The 12708-nt window shown below is 44.6% G+C and overlaps 1 protein-coding gene across 12 annotated transcripts in view; it reads left to right on the top strand.

The window, feature by feature from the left end:
• The window catches only part of fryl (furry homolog, like), a 634639-nt gene that overhangs the window by 379112 nt on the left and 242819 nt on the right, over positions 1 to 12708 (top strand). For all 12 annotated transcript variants that reach the window (XM_041198439.1, XM_041198448.1, XM_041198467.1 and 9 more), the window contains 3 exons: positions 5290 to 5397; positions 5958 to 6195; positions 11350 to 11535. In XM_041198439.1, coding sequence (XP_041054373.1) covers positions 5290 to 5397; positions 5958 to 6195; positions 11350 to 11535 — 532 coding nt within the window. The remainder of the gene's footprint in view (positions 1 to 5289; positions 5398 to 5957; positions 6196 to 11349; positions 11536 to 12708) is intronic.

Genomic DNA, 12708 nt, shown 5'->3' with positions numbered 1-12708 from the left:
TAAGGTTAACTTGCAGGTTGAGTCGGTAGTTAGGAAGGCAAATGCAATGTTGGCATTTATTTCATGATGACTAGAATATAAAAACAGGGATGTGCTGCTGAGGCTTTATAAGGCTCTGGTCAGACCACATTCAGAATATTGTGAGCAATTTTGGGCCTCGTATCTCAGGAAGGATGTGCTGGCCCTGGAGAGGGTCCGGAGGAGATTCACGAGAATGATCCCAGGAATGAAAGGCTTAACATATGAGGAACGTTTGAGGACTCTGGGTCTATACTCGATGGAGTTTAGAAGGATGAGGGGGAATCTAATTGAAACATACAGAATACTGAAAGGCCTGGATAGAGTGGACGTGGGGAAGATGTTTCCATTAGTAGGAGAGACTAGGACCCGACGGCACAGCCTCAGGGTAAAGTGAAGACCTTTTAGAACAGAGATGAGGAGAAACTTTGTAGCTAGAGAGTGGTGAATCTATGGAATTCATTGCCACAGAAGGCTGTGGAGGCCAGGTCATTGAGTGTATTTAAGACCGAGATAGATAGGTTCTTGATTGGTAAGGGAATCAAAGGTTATGGGGAGAAGGCGGGAGAATGGGGTTGAGAAACTTATCAGCCATGATTGAATGGTGGAGCAGACACAATGGGCTGAATGGCCTAATTTCTGCTCCTATGTCTTATGGTCTTATGGCTTGATGTTTATGGTATAGTGGGGGATCTGCCAGGCCATGAGGTTACAGTTTATTATTGAGTACAATTCTGCTGCTTCTGATGGCCCACAGCGCTTCGTGGATGCCCAGTCTTGAGTTGCTAGATCTGTTTGAAATCTATCCCATTTGACACTGTGGTAGTGCCGCACGACATAATGGAGGGTACCCTCAATGCGAAGTTGGGACTTCGACTCCAGAACAATTGTGCGGTGGTCACTCCCACCGATACTGTCATGGACACATGCATCTGTGGCAGGCAGGTTGGTGAGGATGAGTTTGAGTATGTTTTTCCCTCTTGTTGGTCCCCTCACCTGCTGCAGGCCTAGTCTAGCAGCTATGTCATTTAGGACTTAGCCAGCTCAGTCAGTAGTGGTGCTACCCAGCCACTCTTGGTGATGGACATTGAAGCCCCCCAGCTAGAGTTTCTTCTGCACCCTTGCCGAGTGATGCTCAACTTGGAAGAGCATTGATTCAGCAGTTGAGGGTGTTGCGGTACATGGTTATCAGCAGGAGGTTTCCTTGCCCATGTTTGATCTGATGCCATGAGACTTCATGGGGTCCAGAGTCGATGTTGAGGACTCCCAGGGCGACTCCCAGGGCAACTCCCCACCGACTGTATACCACTATACCATTGTGTCACCACTTCTGCTGGGTCTGTCTTGCCAGTGGGACAGGACATACCCAGGGATGGGGATAGTGGAGTCTGGGACACTATCTGTAAGGTATGATTCTGTGAGGATGACTGTGTCAGGCTGTTGCTTGACTAGTCTGTGAGACAACTCTCCCAATTTTGGCACAAGCCCCCAGATGTTAGTAAGGAGGACTTTCGTTTCTGGTGCCTAGGTCGTCGATGCCGGGTGGTCCATCTGGTTTCATGCCTCTTTTGTGACTTGTAGTGGTTTGTTACAATTGAGTGGCATTTGAGTGCTGTTGCTTTGGAGTCACATGTAGGCCAGACCAGGATGACAGATTTCTTTCCCTAAAGGGCATTAGTGGATATTCATGAACGAGATGAGTCTTTACAACAATCGACAATGGTTTCATGGTCATCATTAGACTTTTAATGGCAGATTTTTATTGAATTCAAATTCCATCATCTGCTGTGGCCGGATTTGAACCCGGTCCCCAGAGCATTACTCTGGCTTACTAGTCCAACGACAATTCCCCTATGCCATCGCCTCCCCGAATTTGCTGAAGACTGCCATTTGTGATGCTGGGCACCTCTGGAGGAGGCCAAGATGGATCATCCTCTCGGAACATCTGACTGAAGATTGTTGCAAATGCTTCAGCCTTATCTTTTGCACTGATGTGCTGGGGATAATTGTGGAGCCTCCTCCTCCAGTGAGTTGTTTAATTGTCTACCACCATTTACGGCTGGATGTGGCAGGACTGTAGAGCTTAGATCTGATCCATTGGTTGTGGGTTCACTTAGTTGTGTCCATCACTTGCTGCTTACGCTGTTTGGTACACAAGTAGCTCTGAGTTGTAGCTTGACCAGGTTGATACCTCATTTTTGGATATGCCTGCCATGCACTCTTCATTAAACCAGGGTTGATCCCTGGATTGGTGACAATGGTAGAGTGGGGACGTGCCAGGCTATGAGGTTACAGATTATGGCTGAGTACAGTTCTACTGCTGAGTCCACAGCACCTCATGGATGGTCCAGCCTTGTGTTGCTAGACCTGTTCAAAATCCATACCACTTGATGGAAGGTACCTTCAATGTGAAGATAGGACTTTGCCTCCACAAGGATTGTGCAGTGCTCACTCCTACTGATGCTTTCATGGATAGATGTACCTGCAGCAGGCAGATCAGTGAGGATGAGGTCAGGTTTTACCCTCCTTGTTGGTTCTTTCACCACCTGCCACAGACCCAGGTTCGCAGCTATGTTCTTTCGGACTCGGACAGCTTGGGCAGTGCTACTGAGTCACTCTTGGTGATGGAAATTGATGTCCCACACTCAGAGTACATTCTGTGTTCTTGCCACCCTCAGTGCTTCTTCCATGTGGAGGAGTACTTACTCATCAGCTGAGGGGTGTGGCGGAACGCTTTGTAGTAATCAGCAGGAGATTTCCTTGCTCCTGTTTGACCTGATGCTGTGGTCCGGAGTCAATGTTGAGGGCTCCCTGGGCAATTTCCTCATGATTGTATGCCACCTCTGCTGGGCGTGTACTGCTGGTGGGACAGGACATACCCAGGGATGGTGATGGTGACAGGGCTGAGTTAGCAGATGTTGTTTCCGGTGCCTAAGTTGATGTCGAGTGGTCCATCTAGGTTCACTCTTTTTGTAGTCTTATTTGTAGCGGTTTGATACAACTGAGTGCCTTGCTAGGCCATTTCAGAGGGCATTTAAGAGTCAACCCCATCGCTGTGGGCTTGGAGTTACATGTAGGCCAGACTAGGTAAGGGTGGCAGATTTCCTTCCCTAAAGGACATTTGTGAACCAGATGGGTTTTTAGAACAATCAACAATGCTTTCTTGGTTTTTAATTCCCGATTTTTAATGAATTCAAATTCCACCAACTGCCGTGGTGGAACTCGAAACCGGTTCCCCAGAGCATTACCCCAGGTCCCTGGATTACTCATCTAGTGACCGTACCATGACGCCACCGCCATACCATTGTGTATATTTGAGCTGGTAGAGGATGCACATGAGTTGTGTACTTCTTACACAACCTCATCCTGCATTATGCTTGCAGGACCAAGGGGAGATGAAAGACATGACTTAGAGCTGATCAGGGAAAGGGTTCAAAGTCATCATTTGTGCAGCTGATCATATTTCAGTTAGAGGCAGCACTACATCAACATAAGTAAATGTGGGGTTCCTATTGCTGCATGATATCTAATTCTACCACCAGGCATCTCCATCTTCCATCTCCAATGACGATGCACTCCATCCCCATTTGCTTTGCACTTGTCAAGGCGGCGATAACTGGAGTGCCACTCCCTGGTTCTCTGTTTTTCCCTGATGTTCTGTGCTCTCTTCTGCAAGGAGGAAAAGAAGAGACCTAAATTGAGAGAAATGGAATGTTTGAGAGGAATGAAGGGTGACATTTGTGGAGGGTGACTGTGAAGGATAGTTGTGAGATATCAGTAAGATGAGGGCATGTTTCAGTGATGGTTTTTCATACGGGATGTGAGGAGGTATCTTAAGAAAGAGATGAATGGGTGAAATTGCAAGGTGTTTTGGTTGAGAAGTACAATTCAAGAGAAGGCTGGAAAGTCAGTGAGAGATTTGACACTTGAAGAGAGCATGCCAGTCACTTTCTTTCCCTGATGAAGCCATTGAAGCACTTTCACCCTATACCTCTGAACGACAGACCATAATCCTGTTGCTATCAGAGGCTGATGTCTTCTTCCAGCAACCAGGAATAACATTTACAGCCTGCAGCATTATTTCCTGGGAAGTCTCTGAGAACTGTGCAGCACATTGAGTCTCCATCAGTATTGCTCATATTTGTGCCCTGGCAATTGCAGAGTAGGTCAATTGACACATCCGGGCCCCTTGGGGTTCTAACAGCCAGGCAAGGGTTGAAAACGTGCCTGCTTTCTCCGATTGGTGGCGAAACCCGGAAGCAGGATGCTAATGATGTGGCTGAGTTAAAGAACCATGGCAAAACCTGTTCCATTAGCTTTCAGGTTCCTGACTGGCTGCTAGAGTCCCCCTGTGCTGCAGCAGGTCTATCAGTTACAAGTCTGCCCAATGGACAGAAAGACCTCTTCTGTGCTATATGATCCTATGATTAAAGCTAATTACTGCTGAGATCACTGCTAGATACAAATATCAGAGTTTTAAAACACACTATTTTTCACTTTATCTCAATGTTTTATATTTTAATTATCACATTTAGATTGAGGATAACAAATCTACTTAGTAAACATTCATCTGTGGAGATAACAGACTTTCCTTGTATAGACTAACTTGACGTTCTTTCAGATTGTTTAATACATGTTGAAATCATATAAACCATTCTTTTAGTGTGTTCGTTGATGTTAAGTTGTAATAATTATTCAAAATCATTCATGGTTCGCGTATTTAAAACGCTATGTGACAGCGTCCTTTCTCCAAACAACCTTTTTCATAGCTCAACTACGTACATACGCCTTTTCACTATATCTCATTCTTCTCATCACAGAAATCGTGATTAATTCCCTTTTGAACCCAGGTGCCATTTATCTCAAGACTCTTTTGTTTTTCTGCAATTTTATCCCTTTGAGCAAAACAGTTAACCTAGTGTCCTTCTTTACTAGTAATTGCTGAATTTCTAAATAGTAGTCTGCTGATATTTGTGAACAATTTGCCAAGACGACTTTTGTCAATTCCCTTCATGGTCTTGAAAACAAACTATATTACCTCAATATCCTGTTTCCAAAAAAATAATCACATTCCCTTAACATTCCTAACATTTCCTGATGCTTGGAAACCTCTTGTGCACCTATGTAACCTGTTAAAAGTCAATAAAGACTTTTTACAACTGGCATACCAGAAAACAAATAAGTGTAAAAATAAAAAATAATTTTAGCAACTTTCTCTGGTCTTATGGTTATTGTGGTTAATCATTTCACAACAATTTCGTGTTTTAATAGGGGTGAAAGAAAGCCTAAGATAGACCTCTTCCGGACATGTGTGGCTGCTATTCCCAGGCTGATTCCAGATGGCATGAGTAGGGCAGAACTTGTTGAACTTCTGGCAAGGTGATGCATTCATTTTACACAAAATTAATACTGGTTATACATGTTAGATCATCACGTTGTAGGCATATTCTAATACATGAAGCGCTGAGTTACATAGAACAGAAAATACTACCACGAATGAAAGTTGAATGTTTTCCTTAGATGAGCATGATGTCTGTCAGTAAAACATAATTCCATCAGCCAGATTTCAAAACGGAGCTAAATAAGTCATGTCCTTGCTCATTTGGTGAATCATATTAACCCAATGAGTGAATGTGCCTGGTTGACTTTTCCAACATTGTAAAATTGTTCTTAAAATTATGAGAGCTGAAATTTCATTTTGAAAAAAGAAATAGAATTGACTTTGGAAAGTGGCAGGCAGTTTAAGACTTTAGGTTATTAGCCTGAGACGTTAACTCCATTTCTCTGTCTACAATTGTTGCCTGACCAGTTGAGTGTTTCCACCATTTTCTGTTTTTATTTAGAACTTTTAGTAACCTGCATTCTTATAACTCAGGAGATGAATTTGGTATACACACTTGTTCATAGTAATTGGACATACATTTTCTTTTGTTTTACAGACTCACCATTCACATGGATGAAGAACTGCGAGGCTTGGCATTTACTACTCTACAGGCTTTAATGGTTGACTTTCCTGACTGGAGGGAAGATGTTTTGTCAGGGTTTGTGTCATTCATTGTCCGAGAAGTGAATGATGTCCATCCAACGCTCCTAGATAACTCTGTCAAGATGTTAGTGCAATTAATAAACCATTGGAAACAAGCTGTTCAGTCTCACATGAAAGGTCAAGATCTGCAGGTAAAGACAAAATGTATATGGAATTTGCAATGAAATACTTCATTATAGTTCAACTGGACTAGTAATCCAGAGACTTTGGGTAATTCTCTCAGGACCCAGGTTCAGATCCCACCACAGCAGATGGTAGAATTTGAATTCACTTAATAAATATCTGAAATATTGGAATTAGAACTCTAATTCTAATATAGGGAGTGACAAGGTTTTGGAGGTGTTGGCAGGCTAAAAAGTGGACAAATCTCCAGGTCCGGATGATTTGAGTCCCAGACTGCTGAGGGACGCAAGGGAGGAGATCGCAGGGGCTCTGACCCAAATTTTTAATTCCTCTCTGGCCACGGGGGAGATGCCAGAGGACTGGAGAACAGCTAATGTGGTTCTGCTATTTAAGAAGGGTTGTAGAGATAAGCCAGGGAACTACAAACCAGTGAGTCTCACGTCAGTGGTAGGGAAACTACTGGAGAAAATTCTGAATGGGAGAGAATCTATATCCACTTGGAGAGGCAAGGTTTGATCAGGGATAGTCAGCATGGCTTTGTCAGAGGGAGGTCATGCCTAACAAATTTGATTGAATTTTTTGAGGAGATGACCAGGTGTGTAGATGAGGGTAGCGCAGTTGATGTAGTTTATATGGATTTCAGCAAAGCCTTTGACAAGGTCCCACATGGGAGACTTACAAAGAAGGCAAATGCGCATGAAATACAGGGTAATTTGATAAGGTGGATTCAAAATTGGCTTAGTTGTAGGAGACAGAGGGTGATGACAGAAGGATGCTTTAGTGACTGGAAGCCAGCGTCCAGTGGCGTACCACAAGGATTTGTGCTGGGTCCCCTATTATTTGTCATTTATATAAATGACATAGATGACTGTGGGGGGGTAGGATTAGTAATTTTGTGGATGACACAAAGATTGGCCGGGTGGTTAATAGTGAGGTTGAGTGTCTTGGGCTACAGGAAGATATAGACAGGATGGTCAAATGGGCAGTTAAGTGGCAGATGGAATTTAACCCTGAAAAGTGTGAGGTGATACACTTTGGAAGGAGTAATTTGACAAGGAAGTACTCAATGAACGGCATGACACTAGGAAGTTCTGAGAAACAAAGGGACCTCTTGGCACATGTGTCCATAGATTTCTGAAGGCGGAGGGGCATGTAAGTGGGGTGGTGAAAAAGACATATGGGACACTTGCCTTTATCAGTTGAGGCACAGATTACAAAACCAGGGAAGTCATGTTGGATAAAAACAAAAAAACTGCGGATGCTGGAAATCCAAAACAAAAACAAAAACAGAATTACCTGGAAAAACTCAGCAGGTCTGGCAGCATTGGCGGAGAAGAAAAGAGTTGACGTTTCGAGTCCTCGTGACCCTTCGACAGAACTTGAGGACTCGAAAGAACTCAAGTTCTGTCGAAGGGTCATGAGGACTCGAAACGTCAATTTTTTCTTCTCTGCCGATGCTGCCAGACCTGCTGAGTTTTTGGAGGTCATGTTGGAGTTGTATAGAACTTTGGTGAGGCCACAGCTGAAGTAGTGTGTGCAGTTCTGGTCGCCACATTATAGGAAGGATGTGATTGCACTGGAGGCGGTGCAGAGGAGGTTCACCAGGATGTTGCCTGGGATGAAACATTTAAGTTATGAAGAGAGGTTGGATAGACTTGGGTTGTTTTCGTTGGAGCGGAGAAGACTGAGGGGTGACCTGATCGAGGTGTACAAGATTATGAGGGGCGTGGATTGGGAGCAACTGTTCCCCTTAGTTGAAGGGTCAGTCACAAGGGGACATAATTTCAAAGTGAGGGGCAGGAGGTTTAGGGGGGATGTGAGGAAAAACTTTTTAACCCAGATGGTGGGGAAGGTCTGGAATGCACTGCCTGGGAGGGTGGTGGAGACGGGTTGCCTCACACCATTTGAAAAGTACCTGGATGAGCTTTTGGCACGTCATAACATTCAAGGCTATGGACCAAGTGCTGGTAAATGGGATTAGGTAGGTAGGTCAGCTGTTTCTCACGTGTCGGTGCAGACTCGGTGGGCCAAAGGGCCTCTTCTGCACTGTGTGATTCTATGATAATAATGATCATGAAAACATTGGTGTTTGTTGTAAAAACCCATATGGTTCACTAATTTCCTTTAAGGAAGGAAATCTGCCTGTTCTGGCCTACATGTGAGCCCAGATCCACAGCAATGTGGTTGACTCTTAAGTGCCCTCAGAAATCGCCTAGCAAGGCACTCAATTGTATCAAACTGCCCAAAAATTAATAATAAGGAATGAAACTGGACGGACCACCTGGCATTGACCTAGGCACTGGAAACGACAATGATAAACTAAGCCCTGTCAACTCTGCAAAGTCCTGCTTACTAACATTTGGCTTGTGCCAAAATTGGGGGAATTGCTGTCTCACAGACTAGACAAGCAACAGCCTGACATAGTCGTACTCTCAGAATCATACCTTACAGATAGTGTCCCAGATAGCACTATCACCATCCCTGGGTATGTCCTGTCCCAGGACAGACCCAGTGGAGGTGGCGGCACAGTAGTATACAGCTGGGAGAGAGTTGCTCTGGGAGTCCTCAACATTGACTCCGCACCCTATGAAGTCTTATGGCATCAGGCCAGACATGGGCAAGGAAACCTCCTGTTGACTATCACGTACTGATCCTCCCTCAGGCTGGTGAATCAGTACTCCTCCATGTTGAATACCATTTTTAGGAAGCACTGAGGGTGGCAAGGGCACAGAATGTACTCTGGCTAGGGGACTTCAATGTTCATCACCTAGAGTAGCTCGGTAGCACCATTACCGACTGAGCTGGCTGAGTCCTAAAGGACATAGTTGCTAGACTGGGACTTCAGCAGGTGGTGACGGAGCCAACAAAAGGGAAAAACGTCAATTTCATCCGCACCAACCTGCCTGTTGCAGATGCATCTGTCCATGACGGTATCAGTAGGAGTGACCTCCTTGTAGAGACAGAGTGCCATCTTCACATTGAGGATACACTCCAACGTGTTATGTGGCACTACCACCGGGCTAAACGGGATAGATTTCGAACAGGCCTAGCAACACAAGACTAGGCAACCATGAGGCTTGGTGGGCCACAAGCAGCAGCAGAACTGTACTCAACCACAATCTGTAACCTCATGGCCTGACATATCCCTCACTCTACCATTACCATGAAGCCAGGGGATCAACCCTGGTTCAATGAAGAATGCAGGAGGGCATGCTAGGAGCAGCAGCAGGCATACCTAAAAATGAGGCATCAATGTGGTGAAGCTATAATACAGGACTACTTGCATGCCAAACAGCATAAGCAGCAAGAGATAGATAAAGCTAAGTGATTCCACAACCAATGGATCAGATCTAAGCTCTGCTGCATCCAGCCGTGAATAATGATGGACAATTAACTGGCTGGAGGAGGAGACCCCACAAATATCCCCATCCTCAATGATGGGAGAGCCCAGCACATCAGTGCAAAAGATAAGGCTGAAGCAATTATCTTCAGCCAGAAGTGCTGAGTGGATGATCCATTTTGGCCTCCTCCAGAGGTCCACAGCATCACAGATGCCAATCTTCAATCAATTTGACTCACTCCACATGATATCAAGAAACGGCTGAAGGCACTGGATCCTGCAAAGGCCCTGACAATATTCTGGCAATAGTACTGAAGACTTGTGGTCCCAGAGCTTGCCATATCCCTGGCTATGCTGTTCCAGTATAGCTACAACACTGGCATCTATCCGGCTATGTGGAAAATTGCCCAGGTATGTCCTGTCCACAGAAAGCAGGACAAATCCAACCCGGCCAATTACTGCCCTATCAGTCTACTCGCTATCATCAGTAAAGTGATGGAAGAAGTCATCAGTAGTGCTATTAAGTGGCACTTGCTTACCAATAACCTGCTCACTGATGCTCAGTTTGTGTTCTGCCAGGGTCACTGAGCTCTTGACCTCATTACAGCCTTGGTTCAAACAAAAGAGCTGAACCCAGAATTGCGGTGAGAGTGACTACTCTTGACATCAAGGCAACATTTGACCAAGTGGGGCATAAAGGAGCAAAACTGGAGTCAGTGGGAATCAGGGGGAAAACCCTCTGCTGGTTGGAGTCATAGCTAGTGCAATGAAAGATATTTGTGGTTGTTGGAGGTCAATCATCTCAATTCCAAGACATCACTGCAGGAGTTCCTCGGGGTAGTGTCCGAGGTCCAACCATCTTCAGCTGCCTCATCAATAACTTCCCTTTCATCCTTATGTCAGAAGTGGGGATGCTCACTGATGAGTGCACAATATTCAGCACCATTCGTGACTCCACAGATACTGAAGCAGCCCATGTCCAAATGCAGCAAGACCTGGATAATATCCAGGCTTGGGCTGGCAAGTGACAAGCAACACACATGTGACACAAATGATCATCTCCAACAAGAGAGAATCTAACCATCACTCCATGATATTCAATGGCATTACCATTGCTGAATCCAACACTGTCAACATCTTCGAGGTTGCCATTGATCAGAAATTGAACTGGACTAGCCATATAAATACTGTGGCTATAAGAGCAGGTCAGAGGCTAGGAATCGTGCAGCGAGTATCTCGTTTCCTGACTCCCCAGAGCCTGACCATCATCTACAAGGCAAAAATCAGGAATGTAATGGAATATTCTCCATTTGCCTGGATGAGTGCAGCTCCAACAGCACTCAAGAAGCTTGACACCATCCAGGATAAAGCATCCCACTTGATTGGTACCCCATCCACAAACATTCACTCTCTCTACCACTGATGCACAGTGGTAACTGTGTGTACCATTACAAGATGCACTGTGGGAGCTCACCAAGCCTCCCTCGACAGCACCTTCCAAACCCATGACCGCTGCCATCTAGAAGGACAATGCACCTGTAATTTACCCTCCAAGCCACTCACCATTCTGACTTGGAAATATATTGCCATTCCTTATTGTCGTTGGGTCAAAATCTTGTAACTTCCTCCCTATTAGCACTGTGTGTTACCTACACTGCGTGGACTGCAGCAGTTGAAGAAGGCAGCTCACCAGCAACTTCTCAAGGGTAACTGGGAATGGGCAAAAAATACTAGCCTAGCCACTGCCACCCATGAATGAATAAAAAAAACACTAATTTGTTTTGTGACTTAATACTTCTTCCTCAATAACTGTTATCCACAGCGTGCTGTTCCCAATGGAGCTGCCCAAACACTTCCACTGGAACGGAGCCCTTATTCTTCTGTCTTCCATGCAGCGGAAGGTTTTGCCTTAGTGGTTCTGTGCAGCTGTCGGCCAGCCACCAGAAGACTTGCTGTCAACATTCTAAGAGAAATTAGAACTTTGTTCACAGCTTTGGGCGTTTCAAAGGTTAGTACTACTAATAGGTTTCTGTTTACTATTAACAGTTGTGTGATGCAAATTTGATGGAATGAATGGCCTCCTTCAGTGTTGTATTATTTTGTGATTATATACTGTTCATTATTAACTGATTCAAAAGAAAAATTGGCCCTTATTCCTAATATCAGGGACCTATACATACTGATGTTTAGATATTTGAAACGAAGGATATGTTTGACCACCAATATTTATAACATGGATCATCCTTAAGAATTTTATGTTTCATTGAGATCACATCACATTCTTCTAAATTCTATTGAATGTAGGCTAATCTACTCCATCTCTCCTCATCCCTGAAATCAGCCTAAAGAACCATCATTGAACTTCCTCTAAGGAAAGTATACCCTTCCTTAGGTAAGCAGATCAAAACTGTGCAGAGTACTCCAGATGCAGTCTCACCAAAACCCTGAACAATTTCATCAAGACTTCTTTACTCTTACACTTCAATCCCTTTCTAATAAATGCTAGCATACCATTTAGTGTTAGCTGTGCTTCAGTTGGCAGCAGCCTTTGCCCTTAGAAGGCTAAATCCACACTAGGGCTTAAGCATAAAAATCTAGGCTTATATTCCAGTGGAATACTGAGGAATTGCTGCACTGTCAGAGGTGCTGGCTTTCGGTGACACATCAAACCTAGTCCCCATCTGTCCCCTCAGGTGGACGTAAGCACCCACTGTGCTGTTAATTGACTTGTTTTTAGTCGTTTGATACAATTGAGTGGGTTGCTAGGCCATTTGAGAGGCCATTTGAGAGGGCATTTGAGAGTCAACTACATTGCTGTGGGTCTGGAGTCGCATGTAGGCAAGACGAAGGAAGAACGGCAGATTTCCTTCCTTAAAGGACATTAGTGAACCAGATGGATTTTTATGATAATCAACAGTGGTTTCATGGTCATCATTAGACTTTTTTTAGTTGCTGATATTTTATTGAATTCAAATTTCACCAACTACCATGGTGCGATTCAAACCTGGTTCCCCAGAGCATTGCCTGGGTCTCTGGATTACCACAATGCCACTATGCCACTGCCTTCCCCATGACCCTTTACAGTCTTTTTGCATTTTCCTCACTGCTTACTTTCCCACCTAAATTTGTTGTGGTTAGCAAATCTGGATAGATTACGCTCAGTCCTTTCACCTAAGCCTAT

The sequence above is a fragment of the Carcharodon carcharias genome, chromosome 1, assembly GCF_017639515.1.
Source record: "Carcharodon carcharias isolate sCarCar2 chromosome 1, sCarCar2.pri, whole genome shotgun sequence".
Taxonomy (NCBI): Eukaryota; Metazoa; Chordata; class Chondrichthyes; order Lamniformes; family Lamnidae; genus Carcharodon; species Carcharodon carcharias.
This window is presented reverse-complemented; position numbering and strand designations above follow the sequence as displayed.